Below are 21055 nucleotides of genomic sequence, written 5' to 3'. Positions count from 1 at the left end.
CCTGTTGGGATTACCTCCATTTGGGCTTGGAGGATCGTCTCCTTAAGGAGCAACCACTTTTCTTGGACACCTGGCTCCCCTCCCCTCTGGGACCTCAGTGCTTGTCCAACTATTCTCCTTACCTCATTGAAGTCTACCCTCCTGAAGTCTAGGGCTGCTGCCTTGCTGCAGGCCTTTGCCACCATGCGCTGGATGGTGAACGATTGCAGGCAATGATTGCTGTCGCCCAGGTTGTTGAGCAGCCCGAGCCCTTTCACCAGGTCGTCGCCTGTGGCCAGCACCAGGTCCAACAGGGTGTCTCCCCTGGTGGGGCTGTGCACCTCCTGGGTTAGATGGAGGTCCTGCATTTCGGCTGGTGCCAAATTGTCCCAGGTGCGATAGGGGAGGCTGGGGCCAACAGCTTTACCTAGAGTCCTGGGGATACCAGCGGCACCAATCCGGATGCATGGAGCCTGGCCAGCAGTCACAGCACAGTTCTCAATGGCCAGGCTCTGTTTCTGGTGGCATACACTGCTGCCACGTAGACCACCCTGGGGTTTTTTTGTTGGTTTTTTTTGTGTGTTTTTTTTGACACCAGGATCTCCCAGTGTCAAATTAGCAGCATGGCAAATTGGTGCTTGTGCAGTCCATGGTACCTCAAACAGCCTGGATCACAGCCTGGCTTGATGGCAGTGGCTTGAGGTGATGTCCCATGCCCAAACAACAGCAGAAGACCTTGATCTCTCTTCTTGATTTGCTTGCAGGCAGTGGAGGAGGCTGGGGTGAATTTCCTGGATAAGCCCATCGTCAAGAAAAGTAGAGAGATATCTGCCCACTTGGCAGCCTCAGACCTTGCTCTGGTCTCCAGGCCTGGCTCTTGGCGAGTGCAATCATCTGCCCCTCAGGGTCACTCTGTACCTCAAGGTACTTGGGCAGAGGGAGGGCAGCAATGAGCTGGGATTCTGGCTCCTGCCCAGTTTGGGAGGAGGGGGCAAATGAGAGCTGAGCAGCTCTGGAACGGGGGGGGGTCTTCCCAATAGTAGAGCAGGATAAGACATCTGGGGGTGCTGTCCTGTGCCATGTGGGGGCTTACCATCCCTGCACATATCTCCCAAATCCCCAGTCCCACCAGCACCATCTCAGATGGGCCTTGGGAGTCACTTGAGAGAGGCTTCACCTCAGTCCCTCAGAAGGCTGAGAGCCTGGAGCTGGGCTGGGCTGGGGGTAGCTCAGCCTGGTGCACAAGCCCCAGCTCCCAGGGAGTGGAAGGCTCCAAGCTATTAGTACAGGTTATTGTTCTTTCCATTAGCAAACTTAAAATCTGTCACTTGAAGCTCACAAGATTTTTGTTTTTATATGCTGGCTAAGAATATTACTCTTTATAAAACAGTTTGGTGTAAGGAATGTGGCTTGTGGCAGAAGAGCAGGAAATCCTGCTCTGGGAATTAAAAAAAAAAAATAGGTAAAAGAGCTCTAATGTTAGGAATAATCTGAACAAGACGGATTTTATAGGTATTTAGGGAAAAAACCCACAAACCTGAGTAGCGGTGCCTCAATGGGTGTATAAAGAGGACAGCTTTGAATGAAATTGAGAGTCTCAAAAGGGAAATTATTAATAAAAACAGGAAAGGGAGGGGGGAGAATTAAAAGGGAATCTTGAGTAGTTTGTTCATTTGAAGGAAGAAATCAAGTATCTGCAAGGTAGTTCCTAACTTAAGGATCCCATATAATCAAAATCCCATGCATTCTGCTGCTGTATGTGGCACTCCTGGACTAGTGTACAAGACAAGGAAGATTTAGCCATCTCTCAAGTATGCCTTTTGAAGTATCTTTTCTTATTCTGACAGCCATCTAATTGAGCATTTAAAGCAGAAAAAAAATAATATTTGGAATTTTGGATTATGTAACCTGGAAGAAGGAACCATGGAATAGTTCAAAGACAGGCCTGAAAAATGTGATTTATTCTCCAGCCCTAAACCCAATTAGCTAGATTTAGTTACCATCTGCAGCAAATAGATCTATAGAAAATAGATTTGTGTGCTTAGAGTGCAAGAAGCATAAAAAAAGAGAGCTCTGGAAAGAGAGCTCTACTGCTTAAAAACCTAAAGAATCCAATTAAAGTCAATAGAAAAGTGAAAATAAGCTTAGGGTAAGCAGGCAGTACAGTAATGGGGTCATGGGTAAGTCTTACTAGATAAAAGACTAAAATTGTGTTAATATGGAGTTTAAAGTACATATTTCTAACTTAAAGTAACACACTCATAGAATGCTGCATTTATCCCCCAAACAGAGAAATCCAAACCTGCTATGATATGAAATTGCAGCAATTTTAACACAAAATCTTTAATTCTATCCTACAGAAATACTATATGAACTAACGATCAGATCAGGATGAGCAGCTGTAGTTCTTAATAAGATTTTAAAATGGGACACTGGGTTTTTCAAATATTGCCCGAATGGTATGACCTCAGTCCCAGAGAACAATGGGAAACTGCAGCTATTGTGAAAAAGGCAATAGAATTCTCTGTAGGATAATATTCTTTAGCAGAAGAGATTTTGACTCTTAGTAAAAGGGCCATGAATCTTAAAAATACATATATTCTTCGTACACAAGTAGTTTTGAATTATTGCTTTAAAGCACAAAATTCAACTCAGTGGATGTGTCTACATGAAACGCTTTACTGTGCATTAGATTAATCTAATGCACAGTAGAACATCACTGTCTACATGCCCATGTCAATTACTGTGCATTAAGTTAGTCTAATGTACTGTTTGCTAGCACCAATATTTACAAGAACTAGAAAAACAGCCCATTAACTAATGTGCCGGAGTGCATGTGTAGACCCTGACTGGGAGCAATTTGCTTCTGGTCTGCCCAGGCAAAAAGGGCCAACTGCTGTCTGGCTAGGCCCCTATCTCCATGGGTTGGGGGGCGCTGTCCAGATTGTAGGGAAGCAGCCTCCCAGCCACATGGAGTTCAGAACTTATGCTGATCTCTGAGGGGCAGGAAAAGCTGTTCTGGCTCTGGGGGCAGCTGCTTTCCAGCCACATGGGAATCAGGGCTGATCCTGATTTCCACAGGACTGGGAGGCAGCTGCCCCCAGAACCAGAACAGCTCTCCCATCCTTGCCGATATCGGGATCTGTCCGGATCTCCACATGGCTGGGAGGTAGCTGTACCCGTAGCCAAGACAGCTCTCCCCACAGAGATTGGAATGGCCCCCTAGGCCAGCACCTGGGGGAGACTGGAGCTCTCTCTGCCTGCTGCAGGGTGGCAAAGCAGGGCAGAACAGCCTTGGACTGAACTGCTCCCAGCAGAAGCATGTTCACAAGCATGCCCAGGAGTGCTTTAATGAGCTTCAATTTTCTGCACAGAAAATTAAGGTGCATTAATTGCACATGTAGATGCACCCAATTTAAACTACTGAAATACAACCAACATTTGGCACAACATATAAATATGCATTTATATATACATGAATTAATACACTTCTTTTAAACTCCAGCATTCTTTCAGTTATGTCTTGCATCTTCACCTGGAAGACTGTAGATATTGTGAAAAAGGCAATGGAATTCTCTGTTGGAAAATATTCTTCAGCAGCTGAAATTATTATTCTTGGTAAACAGCAATTCTGAAAAAATCCCTTTAAACACTCCAGGATAGACGTGAAAATATACCAGGCAGCTGAGATGATTCAGAAGCTTTTTGATGTCAGATGAAAATATCTGTTGCTAGATCCTCACCTCATCCAGCCTTTACTAAAGTAGACCTCAGAATCAGCTGAACAAAATATATTCCACCTTCTGTATATGTTCATTTCTGCAGACTGCAAATGGTAATAGTTGATGAACAAGATGATGAATTGCTAGCTAGATTTCCGTATGACTATCTAGTCTAGAAAATAACCCCAACATATAGAATTACTCATTATTGAGTTTCACAGAAACAATTCTTGCTGCATATGCTGATGTAGCTGCAAGTTCTAAGCATAAGGATAGAACACAGGATGAATAAAACTAGGTTACCAGTCCAGTGAAGAGAACTGCACTGTGCACCAATAGTGGCACAGGTAGAATGACACTGACAGGACTTCACAGACAAATCAAGTGCCAGCATTTTTTTTAATAAACAAAAAAAAACCCCCCAAAATATTTTTGGAGCCTCACACTTGCATTAAGAAATTAGTATTGTACAAATGCATAGTGTGATACATTCCATTTGGTAGGAAAACTACCTGCTTCCTTTAATCTAACTGCTCATACCAAGAAGGAATTCTTCAGACTAATTTTTAGTTAATGACTGAAAAGTGGAAGATGTGCTAAATTAAGTCTTCCAGTTTAGTAACAACACACATTTGCAGGACAAATCAGGAGATCGAAATCCTCTTAGAAGAAAACTCTATCTGTAATATAGTTCATAGTATCATATGCTGCAAGGTACAGAAACCTGCAGTCACTTTATATTTTTGAAGGTTCCTGCCACATGGTAGCTTTCTATTTGGAGTCACAGTTTCAAAAGTTAGAATGCTATATGAGTATATTCATTTATTATTGACAGGAAACACTCTTGATTGTCACCTGCTTACAAGTTCAGTTGAGAAGTTATGCAGGGCATAAGAAGTAGAATTGCCACGTAAAGCAAACCCTATGGAAGTTCTAAATGCAGGGGCAGGGGAAACAGGATCTGAGACCAGAAACATGTGGATTCTGAGGGGAGGGGAACAGCATTCTTACCCGCACTAGGAACTCCACAGTCCCAATTGAGCTTTGTCAACACCAAAAACCTTAGTGCACTTGTACATGTGATGATGTCATAAAGTACACATAACAAAAATTTCCCTTTGTGTGGATTAATGGTGTCATACATTATACATACATCAGTTTTGTGGGTTTCACATGAGTTTGCATAGCTGTAAACTAAACTACATCCCAATGTAGTTCAGTTTGCAATGTTGCAACTTGGAACACAGAGGCCATTGCTCGGCTCACACCCCAGCAGTGGGAAAGGTGGGCAGGCTCTTCAGAAAAAAAAAAAAAAAGATTGAGCCCCTCACTGCTTCTGCCTTCAGCAGTCCTGCAGCCAGCAGGATGCCTGAGACTGTCGAGGAATGGGTTGGCTTGCCCCTGGAGCAATGTGGGGAGATGGCAGGGATGCAACTGGATGTGCTAATTGATAGAGAAGATGAGGAGGGCCACCAGGATAATAATGTGTATACAGCAATGGAAAAATAAAACCTACCATTTCAATTAAAAACTCTCTATTTCAATTTAGGGGGCATAGAATTAATACCCCGTCACATGTATAAGCACCCTTAGTGTCTTATAAGGCAAGTGAAAGTTCACTGGCATGTATGCATACAATGACTTACAGTTTTAACTTGCCTATAAACAGTCACTAGGGTCACACTCAGGCTAGGAAAATAGATTGTTTCCATTTTAACTAGCATGACAAAGAACTTGATGACAAAAGGTAGCTGGGACAAGTTGTGTTATGAAGTGTACCACTACATCTACTCTAAGCACATAATCCTATCAGTCAGTACATACTAGATCCATGACAGAGCTGCTTAAAAGAAAATTCCATAGCAAGAAAATAGACAGCTATTTTAGTTGTTCTAATTAAAGTTTTATATTTTCCTCATTTTGTAACAAGCTACCATTGTGTGGAGTGAATTCCCATACAAATCTGCAGTTTCACTGTATCTGCTTCGAATGCAACTGCAAATCTGCTGAGAAATTGTACTATATTTCTTCCATGATGTGTTTTTATCACCACCATAATTTAAAAATAAAATGCCTTACAAAATCTGAATCAGTATTCTGATCTTCAGTTTTCCTCAAAAATACTGCTGTTTCGTCTTTAGTCCTGTATATAGTGGATTTCCCCTCTATTGGCTATGCTATCTGAAGACTAGCAGCCAGATGGATGCCTCTATGAAGAACTTGGTTCATTTAATCACACCCAGGGAATTCCCTACCTCCAGCCCATGTTTTTTATTCCATATATTTTTTTTACAAGTATCATTGTAAATAGTATAAACAAAGGATAAGCCCTACTTTTAGATGTACCGTGTATAAAGCTTATGGAACTGACTTACGTAACTTAATCAAAGTAAAATCAAACTCTAGCTCACACACAATAATTGCTATGTTAATGCAAAGTTAAAGATATGTGGGTAGAATTTTAATCAGTTTGGATGGATAGATGTTAAAGGTTTCTATAACAACATTTGATTAGCAACTCAGACTAATCACTCAGCTGTGTTGTACACACCATATGTAATATCTGCTATTTCTGTTTTTTTTAATTGAGTGTATAGCAAAAATTGGCTTTTAAAGCCTCTCTAATTTTGTGTACATTTAAAAAGGGTTTCTTTTTTGACTTGTACTAGAAATATCAGATGCTCACATCTTTCTCTATGTTGGTTAAACTGTCAAATGTTGGGATGACAAACAGTAATATCATTCAAGGCAAAAAACTGTATTGCAGAACTCATGAAATGAGCATGTAGCAAATCTTAAGTTACAGCATCATTTGACATTACCCTAAACATTATTTTTCCAGCACAATGAAGGGTCCAAGGACAATATTGCTACGGGCAATGTTTTAAAGGTTGCTAAGAGTAATATATTTCTTGTTTGTATTTTTAACATACCAGCCTTCATAGATAAGAAAGTTGCATGACAGTATAAAAATATTTTAATTTTGAAAGTCTCTTTTACATAAGGTTCACGTTTTAGTATAAATCAGGTCTCATTTATGTTACTAAATAAACACCTTAAAAACATATGGGATTTTCCAAGCAACTGAATTATTTTTTTTCTAGGAAGTTAATTTGTAGTTTTTGATTATTAATTATATTGGCTTTACTGTATTACTTCAATATTGGATTGATAGTATTTCTGCACTTGATTTTTCTTGGCATAAAAAAAAAATTAGGATATTGCCCTTGCCTAAAAATATTTGCATCTAAAAAGGTCCCAACAAGCTGTAAAATTCATATCTTAAGTGCATTATTGGGGTAGATGAGGTAGAGAAGTCCTACTTTGCAGAGGTGAATATGGTAAGAGAATTGCAGGTACTACTGCTAACCAACTCATTTTTTTCCTCCAGAGTTAGCTCAATTACACAACAGGCATATCAGTGGGCACATGTACACATGCCTCCAACTGCACAGTTCTTACTGCGCAGTTATTTAGTACTTGCTCTAGCAAGTACTAAATGACTGCACAGTAACCGCCATCACTGCACAGTCCAGGCAGCACATAGTTCATTTCCAACCTTACTGGGCAGTAACTCATTGCTATTGCACAGTAGCATCAGAGTCACCAGTTATGCCCTCCGGCACTATGTAGTGATAAGCTACAGTGATGTAGCATTCATGTAGAAACGTTCTGTTACAGCTATGGGCAGCATTGCTAATTCTTGTAGTTAATCAAGGTAGAGTTTCAGTAAAACGTGCAACCTTATACTCACCACATTACAAACAGTCTTGCCTGAAAACTATCTCCTTTGCCTATCAAGATTGACAGAAACAATGGGAATGTTGACATCACAAGCTTGGGGAGCTTTGTTAGAGCCTGTCACTATTCCTTGGAAGTTAACTGTTGAACCTGGTCATTTTCAGTCTCACTACCTGGCCAGCAAGGCACCCCCACAGGCTCCCGGAGGCGAGAGGGGAATCCACGCAGGCCCCAAACCCCACAAACAGCCCTCCCACAAGGGAAACCTACCTCCTGCCAGGCAGCCAGAGCAGGAGCTGGGACTGCAGCCGTGGCCACGCTAGCCACCGTTACATTGGCTGTTTAATCAGCTGTTTCCTGGGTGGGGAACAGCTGGAACAATCGCGGCGGCCATACCGGCCACCACGGGAAGGTTTAAAAGCCCCACCAGAACCTGGGCAGGGAGAGAGCCGGAGATTGGGAGCATGGAGGTGCAGCACGCCAGACGTGCTGAAGCTCAGGCACGAGAGAGGAGCAGCACAGCTGGCACTGCACCAGCAGGCAGAACAGGGGAAGCCTTTGAGCCCCCTGGTGAAGGCAGAGCAGGAGAAGCCTTTGAGCCCCCTGTTGAAGGCTGGGGAAAAGAAGGCAGCTCCGCATCCCTCTCCTCCTCAGGAACATATTTCTTTTGAAAAAAAAAAGAGAAAAAAAAAAGGAAAAATTCAGAGAGATAGAGAGAAGTAGGGCAAGAACAAAGCACCCCACTCAGAGGCATTGCAGTAGGCATGACATCCCACCTAGATAGCCTGACAGCCTCAACAGAGGGAAGGCCACTCATCAAGGCCAGAGGGACAAGTACTAACTAAGCCCACTTGGATGTGGGATTCCTCCTGAAGCAAGCTGTGGGCAAGCCTGCAAGGCCGGACCACCACTGTACGGATGCCCATCTGGTTGGCGAGTGGACAGGGTGTAGGGAAGACAGACCCCCGTGGAACATCGCGCCAAAATCGTGAGTACTGCCATTTCCCAGGAAGCCCTCCCAGTAAGATCTCCATTGAACCCTCTCTCTTATAGCATAACATCAAGTCAGGGCAGATGAGTTGAGGGCAGGGGCTATAGACCCGGCAGGCAGTACAACACGCAAGGCCCATTGTATTACATTACCATTAACATCCGACTTCTTAGAAATATGACTGTACACATCTCTCTGTACTCACTCCAAGCTCAGATTCAAAGTTTTGGTGTTTTCCCTTACAAAGACTCAACATGACTTATTTTTCAATTGGGAATGTGTATCTTTTTTCAGCCTACAAGAAACAAGCTATGCCTTAATGGATTTTCTGCAAACTAAACCTTTCAGCTAAAGCACCAAGCATGGGTAGCATTTAGACCAAAAGGAGAAAATTTAATCTAAATAAAAACAGATTATTACCCAAATAAAGCTGGAATAAGTTTTCACATTAAATCTTGTACCTTCCGGATAAAGCTGGGTAGAAACCACTTCACATTAAACAGAAGCAATTATTCTTTATTACATAAATGACAAAGTAACTACACTGCAATTTTATGTACATTAGTTACACTACAAGGACTAGCAGACTGTTGTACTATCAGTATTGTACACGAGTGAAACATATAATTAAATATTAGGATTTGGATTTTTTTCCATATATAGTTGCAAGCAATTTCTGAGATATTACTAAACTAAATTGTGACACAAACAGAAAATGGAGGTAAACTTATGCTTATCAAGAAACCAATACTAGGAAATGTTGGATCTCTGATGGATTTATACAATTGAAAGAATACCAGATTTCCTTTCAATACTCAACAGGAGCCAAAAGAAGGGGAATATTATCTTGAATTACTTTGTTAGACTATAATTTCCCATGCCTTTAAGTCAAAATTCACTGTGATCCTCTGATATGCAAAGTATTCATTTCCTACAAGCAGCCTGAGAATTCTTCTACCTTTCCTGAAGCTGCATAGTAGAATGCTGATTCTATAAAATATGATTAGATATGGCAAACACCGTACTAGGGCCTCCCTGGTTTCATATGGTGACCACTTGAAGGTCTGCTTATTTAAACTTTCTCTGAAAGGATAAAGGATCCCTTGGATCATCTAAGTAGCATTTTTTTAAAACCAAGACCTAGGGGAGTAGGGCACTCACTTGAAAAGATGAACACTGAGATTCAAGGCACCCCTCTTACCCAGAGGGGATTTAACCTGTATTTCCCTGATTTCCCAGAACAGCACTCTAACCATAGGACAGAGGTCAGGCATTATTCAGGCCCCTTTCCTTTTGAAGTTGGTTCCCTAGACAGCTACTGGAAAGAGATACATGGGGTCAGGAAAAAAAGAACAAACCAGAGGCACATGGGTCAGTGAGATGGCTGCTGCCCTGCAAGGGAGGGGGCCCAAGTTCTGGTCTTGAGTCCTGACAATGGAGCAGGAGCTTCTCACTATACTGCCCTCTGTGAATTGTTTATAATGACTTAAAGGCAAGGGGCAGTGACTTAGCTTCCAAAGGAACACTTGACAGGAACCTGAGTGATGCCTGATCTGTAGTCTGTTGTGCTAGGAAGTCAGAGACAAATGCAGATAAACAGACAAATGCAGACTCACAGCCCCTCTGGTTAAGGGAACAACTATCCGGGTTAAGCCTTGAAGAGGTCCCCCTCCTCCCTTTCCTTCATTGTTTCTGGGACGTGCCCCTGGATACATACCTAGTATGTAGGTGCCCCTGGATACATACAAAGTAATTTAGGCACACAGGTTTATATATTCAAAAAACAGAATCATTCCTGCATACAAGTGCCAAAAATGCCACTTAGACAGCTACAGATGTTTCACTTAAACCAAAGGGAAATGGAATAGTGCCCAGAGTATTCTTATTAGGGGTCTAGCCACAGTCCATCCCCTAGGCAAGTGGCCAGCAACCAGTAGATCTCGATTGACTGGTAGATCTCAGAGCCTCTTTTGATTCCAGGCTCTGGTGGGGGGCTGAGAACATGTCCATGCATGTGCGTGCCCCACCCCCAGGCCAGCAGCTCAGTCCATGGGGGAAGGAAGAAGGGGGCCAAATCGAGGCCCCCACAGTCAAGGACACTGCCGCAGAGGCAGGAGCAGGGGTAAGTTGAATGGGGCCCTGGCCGGATGCGTGATGGGAGCATTGAGCTTGGGTGGCTCATCCACACGTGTGGTGGAGCTCTGTGCGCACCCTGGCGGAGGCCCCGGGGGGCACATGCCCCACCCCTCAGATCTGTGCGCAGCAGAGCCAACAGCTGTTCTGGGCTGGGCTTTGCACCCTGAGCCCAGCTGCAGCCCACCCAGGAGTGGCCCAATGCTACAAGAGTCCCACTGCTGGGCAGGCAAGGGATGAGGCTCAGCCTAATGGTTGGACACACATGGCATCAGGCTGCTCCTGGGCCAGCTGCAGCTGAGCCTAGAGCACAAAGCCCAGCCCACAATGATAGCTGCCTCTGCCATGCACAGATGGGGGCGCACATGCCCCCACAAATGCCAGGCAGCATGGGTGGCTACAGCAGCAGTGAGAGAAGGAGCGGGGCTGGAGCAGAGGAGGCCCGGCACAGCTGGGGGGGGGACAAAGCCATGAGCAGGTCATTTGGGGGCCATGGGGAGTGGGGGGCCCACATGCCCCCAGATCTGCATGCCGGGTGGGCTGGCTGCCACTACAGGCTGGGGCCAGGGCTGCACTCAGGAAGTACTGTGAGTGGAGCTATGCGGGGGGCTCCATCTGGGAGCAGGGCTATGCAGGCACCTGAAGATTCACCATAGCCTCCACTCCCAGTGCTGTTCTTGGCCCAAAACAAAGCACAGCACAGAGCAGAGCAGAGCAGAACACCACCATGAAAAGCATGGTACTGCCTTTCAGCATCAGCCTACCCCTCCGCCCACACAGATCCCAGGGGAAAGGGGAAAGCAGAGAGCCATGCTCTTGACAGTGGTGGTCTGGTCTGCTCTTCTCTGCACTGTGCTGTGCTGCAATCTGGCCAGACAGTGGTGCTGGGAGCAGGGGCTGTGGTGAATTTTTGGGTGCCTGCAGCCCTCCACATAGCCCCACTCCCAGCACTGCCCCAGCCCCAGCCCACAGTGGCAGCCAGCCCAGCTGGTGTACAGATCTGGGAGCATACACCTCCCATGCCCTGCTAGGCTGTGTGGTTCCCATTCCCTATGGGCCTGGGATGAGCCTCTCATGCCTTTGTTTCCCACCCTGGCTGTGCAGGGCCTGCCCCAGCTCCCTTCCCTTCCTCCATCCTCACCATTGGGGCAGGGGGCAAATCAAGGCCCAAGCAGTAAGGGAGAAAGTGGGGCTTGGGCTGGGGCCTTGATCTGCACCACTCCACCCATGGCCTTTTCCCTTCCCCCTGCCCTTTCCCCCACAGACTTACCTGCTAAGGAGGCTTGCCCCCAAATAATATTTTTTTCCCTCTGCCTCGATCTGCACCCCCCACCCACAACAGACTTACCTGCTGGGCGGGGGGGGGGGGGGGTGTGGCATATAGTACATCTTGAGGTTGCTTTTAAATTCCAAAGGTAATCTCCTACTTAAAAAGGTTGGAGACCACTGTCCTAGTCTGTGCTCTTATGTAGTTACCAGCTCATTTTTTCAAAATTATCAAACCTATTTCTCCTAGCCCTTTAATTGGTCCCTTAAGACCAGTTTCATTAAAAAAAAAAAAGTATGAAATTATATCGAAGGAATTGTTGATCATGTCTTTCCCTTTTCACCATATGTTGAGTCATACTAATATTACCCTTCAGAATATTTTAGGAAAAATGCTTTTGTACAAGAGTATGTAATAACAGGCAGACTTGCAGATTTTTAAAAAAGCATATGAGATTTTGGTAAAGGCTACTGAGTGGAACATTCTTCAAAAGACCCAGATTAATATATTTGGGTAGGATTAAATTTATCTATAAGATTTAATTTTGTCAAATGAATGTCAAGAAATACTAACATGACACAAGAAACGTTCTTGCATGGCTGTCTTGTTTGCTATGATGCCATACACTAGCAACCAGGGATAAACCAGGGGTATGTGTACTCTTAGGGGTACTTAAAAGGTGTGTAGGGAGTATGCAAAACTCTGTATGTATGCATGCAGCTGCAGCGCATCACACCAGCGGCCAGGAGTATAGCCCAGCCATGTGGAGAGCAGCTAGGTCCAGCTGGTAATCTCTGCTATGGTGGGGGGGAAGAAGGTGGGGCTGCCCAACCAGGGCGGGCCGTGATGGCTCCCACCACTACACACACCCTGGTAGCACGTGCCCCCAGATCTGTACATGGGTCGGGATGGGCTGGGGCTGGGGCCCGAGCCATGCCAGGCTGTTCCCAGTGGAGGCTAGGCTGGGCTGGACTGTGCTTGGGACAGGCAGTGGTGGTGCTGGGAGGGGGATTTGTGGGGGGCTACAGCTAATGCTGGGGTGGCTGCAGATAATGCTATGGTTCCTGCCATAGCCCCCTTCCCAGCGCCACTGCTGCCTTTCCAGAGCACAGCCTGTCCCAGCCCCCACCAGGAACAACCTGACACAGCCCTAGCCCACCACACCCCATAGCAAGGCATTGCAGAGACCTCGCCTGGCTGGAGTGGGGGCACTTTGCAGCCCTCGAGCACTCCCTGCGGCACCTCCCAGGGAGTGGCTGGGAAGGGGCAGGGCAGGATGGGTCTGCATCCTCTGAGCCCTGAGTGCCTGTGGCTCCCCAAGTCAGGCCTCCTGCCACATGCAAGTGTCTATCTGGGCTGGGCTGGGCTGGGCTGGGCTGGGCTGGGTTGGGAAAGCAGCACTGGGACAGCCACTTGGGGCAAGGCGGGGCTCGGCTCACGGGTGTGTGAGGCTGGGGGTGCATTAAGCAGGAGCCCTGGGCTTGGCTCTGCCTGCACTGTGCAGCTCTGGGGGCCCCCTGCACCACCTGGGCAGGCTGCTCCTGGCCTCTGCCCCAGGAAGGGGCCAGGTTTCTCGCAGCCTTCCCCGCTGCTGCTCTGGCCAGCCCCCTTCACCTGCCCCATGTGCTGCTTCCCTAATCTTCTGCTCTGCTTTCCATTGCCTCTCCTGTACTTCCTCACCTCTCTGCTTTCTGCTCCCTACCCTCTTTGCTGCTCTGCTACCTCCCCAATCTACTGTGTGCCCCAAACAGGTTGCCAGTGCCACTGGCCGCCCCTGTGTCTCATGTTGGCCACCTCTCCCTGCCCCACTCCCTCCCTCACCATGGGACCTCTATCTGCCCCTCCCCCCAAAAAACAAGGAAAAATATAGAGGTGAAAGTTTGGGACAGAAGAGGTACACTTGTTAAAAAAAGATTGAAAACCCCTGACATATAGTAACTGATGTTTCATTTTAAGTGTGCAGTGCTATTTAGAGGCTGACAACCTTGCAAACTGGACCACTAATCCAGTGTTTCATATATGCCACAAATTTAGGACTTCCTAAATTTTAAAGGGAGTCTGGATTTCATGTAGACTACATGATCATGCTTTAGGAATCTAAAATACGTTTTTTGAACCACAGCACATACTTCCTAGACTTGGACATTGCAAATGCTCTTCAGGTCCAGATTATGGCATTGTTACAAATAGCCCCTTAATCAGAGTAATCCCATATTTTGCAATATGTGAGTAACATTGGCAGACTCCAGCATGTTAACATTACAGATGACAATAGTTTATGGCATTACCATGCATTTAAGAAAACCACATTATATACAGCTCATTTTTTACACAAGATTCATTTTGTTAATTTTGATACACAGAAGCTTATGGAATTGCCTTTAAAAGCAGCTGCTTATTCTTTCTACAGTAGGAGGGGACTAGCCAGGGTATACTTAAATGCATCATAAATCTAAACCAAGATTCTGAACCTCTAGTTAGATTTTGCAAGATTTAACCCTCAAAAGGAAGGTAAAGTTATTCTGCACCAGAAATATTAACTATGTATAATCTAAATCATATAGGAATTAAAAATGGTGTGAGGTTTTTCGATTATGTTCAAATCCATCCAGATTTTGGAAATCTTATGTTCCGAGTTCTGTGAAAATCATTCACTTACCCAATATGAACTCAGTTTAATTTGTACAGCCAGATCATATGCCAAGCATGTTGCAAAAGTCTTGTGAGCTACACGGCATGCCTTGAGTGACATTTTGCTTTCCCTATGCATATAGTACTACTTTTGATGAACAAACTGACATCACTGATATCAGAAATTACCCTGGCCAAACAGAAGAAAAGAAGAGTATCACAGCTGATTCATTTTGCCACTGCATATCAGCAAGAGTAGTTTTGCCTTATCTGAACAGAACTGAGGGAGCCCTTTCTAAGCGACCACATCTTCCCTCTGTGCCTTTCACCAGATAAACCTGCAGGTAGCGCTCACCTTTTCCCATGCTCGATCTTTGTTCAGTACTATCACCACCAGCTTTGGTTGTGCCTGGTAGCCATCTTCTGTGAAGGACAAATCTTTACCTTCCCAAGTCACATTTATCATAAACCTAGAAGGAAAAAAGAGTTCAGTAAAAAATCAATGAGCTGTCCAGCAGTTAATGAGCAAGCTAATGCAGTCATCAGAACAACACTGATGGAACACACATAATAAATCCCTTTACTAAAGTGAAAAGCCTAGGGACCAGATCCACAAAAGGTATTTACATATCTAATTTCCATTGATTTCAATGGGAGTATGACGCACAAATATTCTTGTGGATCTGACCCTGGCTCTGCAGCACTGAGGAGCTGGGGACTCGAGAGCATTGTATGAAGAAGACAGAAAGCAAAGTTTTATTTCTAAGTGATCTGTAATGGAATAGCTATTTATCCTGAAATTTATTTCCCATCTAGTCACTGAAATCACTTTCCATCTATACATTATCATTTGGTTGAAGTTAGGTCGATTTGTTGTGTCAAATTTATCCCAAAGATGGAGAGCACATGAAAATTGTCCAAGTCACATAATCCAACTTCAAAGAAAAAAAAAAGTCTCATACAGATTTTATTAAGCATCATTTGGATCTGTAAATAGTCTATTAATTTGATTATATATTTAACATTTCCTCAAATATTCGTATTTTGTATTCTTGGCTGTCATTTTAACATAGTTTAAACAATTTTATCATCAAACAGGAAGTACCAGTCTATACTGATTTTATCATTAAGTATGGTAGAAATTTATTTGTGTAACAAATGTGCAATAAATATGGGTTGCCTGTTCTATTTCCTATCTACACCTACAACAACAACAAAAATAAAGAAGCGTTTCTGCCCTTGTATTATACAGGTCAACTGGATTATCAAATATTTTTATTTAAGCCTATCCAATTTTCACTTTTGAATATCCTTTCTCCGCTTCATTCTCGTTTATTTCTTCTGTTATCACATGGGCTACTGCATCCCTTTCTAAAATCTTCCCTGCCAGTTCTTCAGTCATGTCTCCCTCCTCTTTACACTCAAACACTTTGAATAGGATACTTTCACTACCTCAGCGTCCCTCTTGATGAGATTATCTTGAATTCTTTGGATTTTGCCACACAATTCTCTCCTTTTCTTGCAAGACAAACTTTTTTTTTTGCAAACCCTCTGTGGCTAATCACAATGCCGCCTCTCCTGACTACTATTTTTATATAAATTTAAGCAACCCACTGCTGCTGCAAAAAACGAATTATCCAGATGAGCAATAGCACATCTGCTGCACAACCCTTCATTATGGTAACGCTCTCCTCTCAGTTACCCTCATTCCTTTCTAATTGTCTCATGTATAATTTAAGCTTAAACTCATTGGGACAGATACCTGTCAGTGAGATTGAGATGAAAAAATTATACAATAATTTACATACACAGTTATACCCAGACCCTCTCATTCTGTTTGTCGACTCAAGTATCTGCTACTTCCATTCTTATCAGCAAAAAACAAACAACAGTTTGTCTCTTTTAAAGTGAACTGACTCTCTCACAGGATATCACCAATTTCCAATTCGAAACAAAATGTATACTTTTAAATCTTTAAAGGAACTTTTAAAGCAAAGGGAAACTTTTCAACTCCTCTACATAAACTGGACTTAATTCACATCTTTTTCACATATTTTTTTCAGGTTTATTTTGCTAATTCAGCATCAATTTTCAAGGTTTAAGTACCATCCTTCCCTCTGTCCAATCTTACAGCTGAGGCATGCGACCAGATCCTGTCTCCGGGTAACAGCCCATAAAGTTATTTTCAGGTGCCAAGACAAACAAATGCACGTATAAGCAAGCAGAGAAGCTGTCAAAGAACTTGACTATAGAAAATTACTGGGAAAACCAATTTCATTTTTATGTAGGTTTGTTTCAATATGAAAATTTCCTTTGAAGAAGTACCACTGTGCATTTCACAGTAATGTGTTCATCTCATGTCAGTAACACTTGCTGAGAGCTTGTGCTATGCCAAGTATCCTTGTTACTTGCTTTTCACAGAAGAATTGATTATTCATAGTCTAAGGCCATTAAAAGGATCCTTACATGATCTAATCTGATTTCCTGTATACTACAGACCATTACATTTCACCCAGTTACCCCCATATCGAGTTCAGTCACTTGTCTGGCTAAAGCATAACTTCCATAAAAGCATCTAGTGTTGATTGAAGAAATGGAGATTTTATGACTTCTCAGTCAACGTCCCACCTGCGCTGTTAAGAAGCTGTACCTTATTTCTCATTTTAATTTGGATACAGCTTCCAGCTACTAGTTCTTGTTAGGTATTTATTTGCTAAATTAAACAGTCCTTTAGTGCTCAGCATTTTCTGCCCACAAAGGTCCTTAAACACTCTAATCAGGTCACATTTCTGACTTTTTTTTTTTAAATAAGCTGAACAAACTAAGCTCTTTAACTGGCCCAGTAAGGCATTTTATACAGTCCCAAGATTGTTTTTAATGCTTTTTTTTATAACCTTAAAAATACTGATGAAAAATTGGTTAAATGTGGGCACCCAGTCCCTTAGTACTGTTCCCACCAATGCCATCTTCAGAGGCAAAATTACCACCCTGTCCATCTTGCTTCTTCATACATTATAATGCTTTTTACTGACTCTTTACCCAAGGGGTCTTGTGTTCAGGGGGCTTAATTTATTTGTGAAAAAGTTTTCAAAGCATAAGCAAAGCACAACCTTAATACTCTTTCCTGGAATAACAGAGGTTTCTATTCTAACTTTTCTATTCTGGGAAACAGAGCAGCATGAAGGGGTGTACTAAAGGCCTTATTTTTTGCTGAAGCAGGATTGTATCAAGACAAGAACTAAGAGAGACAGTTGCAGGGTGGGGTGGGGGGGAACCTGCTTTTTCAGTGACCCTCTTTCATGTGACCCAGGGTGATGAGTGTCCTGGAACAGAGCCTGAGACCCTCAGGGCTGCCTCCAGAGTAAGGGATTAGGTAAGCACCTAAAAAGCTTAAAGATACCATAACCATCCCTCTATTTCAGCTCCAAGTTCCGTTCTGAGCCTTCAGAGTTTTATTTTACACTAGGAATTAAGGCACTGAACACGTCTTCTTAACATTTAAGATAAAAAATAAAGAGGCCAGTCTTTCCTTCTAGATCTCATTTTCTTATTTCACTATCCTTCTTACAGTCATCCAACACTTTCTGGAATACAAAATTCTTTATGGTCCCTCTCTGAGTTGCTCTTTGTGCATCTGATCATAGCTGTTCAAAGCTCAGGAATTCTGGTTTCAGAAAAGTTATTATATTGTGATTTCTTCCAGTGCAGAATTAAACCAAAATAGACCCAATTCCCTTGGACCCTAACAGATGCTTGGGAAAGCAATTACTGTATTTTCTCTCACACAACACATCCTGGCATATAATACACACCTTGTTTTGAAAGACTGAATGAGGACAAAAAAGATTTTTCCAGAGCTCTGGCTGCACAGAGCAGGGACAGAGCCAGATCTTCAGCTGACTCACCTTCCTTTTCCTGCTTAGGCTGTGAAATAGGAAGACAGAGACCAGTAGCAGCTAGCAAACAAAAACTGCCCTAAAAAAGGTTAACTTAATCAGTGAAACATCACGATCATAAAAAGAAAGACAAAGAGTCATTAACACCTGTGGCTGAGAGAACAACAAGCCATTAAGTCAATTTTTAACTCCCTCAGCTGCCTGAATAGAAATTCAACAGCTGCTGTACTCTGGAGCAGGAATCAAAGCAGGGTGCTTCTATCTCAGGCAGAAAATCAGCTTTCCCACTTAATACATGCATCCCAATTTTGGAGGGGCTGATTTTTTGGAGGAAAGTTGGGAAAAAACACTAATTAATAGAAGGGAAATTAATAAATAAATGGACACAAGGTGTGATGCAGGACAAAACCAGAAGCAGCACTAACAACATCAGAAAAAGTCTGACAAAAGAAAAACTTTGAGGGTTACAAATTCAAAATATTATGAATGTCAGAATTTCTCCAAAACGGAACTGCACTGGTATTGATAAATCTTTATGTCACTGTAACTTCGCTTTCCCTTTTCTCCCCCGCAAGAATCAACTGAACTATGGATAAGCAAATGAACTTTCTACAGGTGAGGGTGGGAAAAAATAGAGACTCTCCAGTCTGAGATTCCTTCGCCCCTTCCCTCTGCCTCACTGATCTTCATTATGATAAAATATTTGAAAAGTAATCTCAAAGCACTGAGAGAAGCACTTTCAGGGGAATAGAATAAAACATAATAAATAAAACGGACAAGTGCAGGGTGCTGCACTTGGGCAGTAGGAACCAGAAGCACACTTACACAATGGGGAACTCCCTACTTGAGAGCACGGAGGCAGAAAGAGATCTTGGAGTCATTATTGACTCCAAGATGAACATGGGCCGACAATGCGAGGTCATGGTTGGCAGGGCTAACCGGACCTTGTCGTGCATCCACAGGTGCATCTCGAGTAGAGCCAAGGAGGTGATCCTCCCCCTCTACGCGACGCTGGTCAGGCCACAGCTGGAGTATTGTGTCCAGTTCTGTGCGCCCCATTTCAAGAGGGATGTGGACAACATGGAGAGGGTCCAGAGGAGGGCCACCCGCATGATCCGGGGACAACAGGGCAGACCCTACAGTGAGAGACTGCGGGACCTGAACCTGTTCAGCCTCCACAAGAGAAGGCTGAGGGGGGACCTGGTGACCGTCTATAAACTCACTAGGGGGGACCAGAAGGGTTTGGGGGAGACGCTGTTTCCCCTAGCGCCCGCTGGCATAACAAGGAGTAATGGGCACAAGTTGATGGAGAGGAGGTATAGATTGGACATCCGCAAGAACTACTTCACAGTTAGGGCGGCTAGGAGCTGGAACCAACTTCCAAGGGAAGTGGTGCTGGCCCCTACCCTGGGGGTCTTTAAGAAGAGGCTGGATGCCTACCTGGCTGGACTCATTTGAGTCCCATTTCTTGTTTTTGGGGTTTTTGTTGTTCTCCCGCCCTGGTGGGGGGTCGGGCTAGAAGATCTACTAGGTCCCTTCCGACCCTTAATCTATGAAACTATGAAACTATGAAACTATGAAACTATAATTGTTGGGTGAACAAAACCCCAAAAACCTCAGGAAAAAAATTCATAAGGAAGAATATATCCTATTCCTTTACACTCAGAAAAGAAGAGAACTCGTTTTATGCAATACAGCAAAAGATATAGGCCATTAGCCTAAATTTAAAGTAATTCATAAAACAGATTTACTAGAATCTATATTCCAGTCCAACAAGGTTTCAGTGTCCCACAGTGATACCAGACTGCTTTCACTGCCCCAGGGTCAGGAAGGGTTGTGAGAAATATAGCAGCTTTTATTTAAAGCACAAATATTGGTAGTTGTTGGCAACACTGTGAGCTACTACAGTCTGCAAGCTACACTGGTAGCATCAAATCTCCAAAGTTGCTCAGGGTTGGCCTGGTCAGGTCTTAGATACGAGACCACCAAAGAAACTGAAGGGGGTGAAGGAAATACTGATTCTGTTGATTCAATTGGTGCTGCTCTCTGAAATCCTACATATAACAAAGCCTCAAATTTCATACAATCATAGAAAAATCAGACTGGAACATATCTCAGGAGGTCATCTAGTTTAACTCTGCTCAAGGCAGGGGCATCTCTGTCTAAACCATTTCACTCAAGTGTATGTCTCTAACCTGCCCTGAAAAGCTTCCAGGGATGGAGACTGTACAACTTCCCTAGATAATCTCTTTTTATACTTAACCAACCCGATAGTACAAAAATTCTTCCTAATATTTAATCTAAATTTCCCTTGTTGAAGTTTTAAGAGAACTGCAACAGAATATTTAATCTAATATTTAATCTAATTATGAATCTAATATTTAATATTTAATCTAAATTTCCCTTGTTACTTGTTCCCTGTTCACTCTGGCCAATAAGAACAGTTGATCACCATCTTCATTATAAATTCATCAAATCTCCCTCCCCCTTCCCCCCACCACCAGTTTTCTCTTCTCCAGACTAAATAATCTCAGATAGTCCACTGTTTGCTGCAAATCATGTTTCATACACCCCTTCTACCTTTTTTTCCTCTCTGCTGTACTCTTTCCAATTTGTCCACGTCTTCTTTGAGGTATGGTATCTCAAACTTAGGCTACAGCGGGGGGCCCCAGCAGCACCGGTGGTGGGGCCCAGC

The 21055-nt window shown here is 43.6% G+C and overlaps 1 protein-coding gene across 1 annotated transcript in view; it reads right to left on the bottom strand.

The window, feature by feature from the left end:
- The window catches only part of GRIN2A (glutamate ionotropic receptor NMDA type subunit 2A), a 152830-nt gene that overhangs the window by 101988 nt on the left and 29787 nt on the right, over positions 1–21055 (bottom strand). The window contains exon 2 of the mRNA XM_019507473.1: positions 14820–14934. Coding sequence (XP_019363018.1) covers positions 14820–14934 — 115 coding nt within the window. The remainder of the gene's footprint in view (positions 1–14819; positions 14935–21055) is intronic.

This window comes from Gavialis gangeticus, unplaced genomic scaffold (assembly GCF_001723915.1).
Source record: "Gavialis gangeticus isolate Ggan-Ray unplaced genomic scaffold, GavGan_comp1, whole genome shotgun sequence".
Taxonomy (NCBI): domain Eukaryota; kingdom Metazoa; phylum Chordata; order Crocodylia; family Gavialidae; genus Gavialis; species Gavialis gangeticus.
Note: the sequence above shows the minus strand (reverse complement) of the source record. Positions and strands in the feature narration are given on the sequence as shown.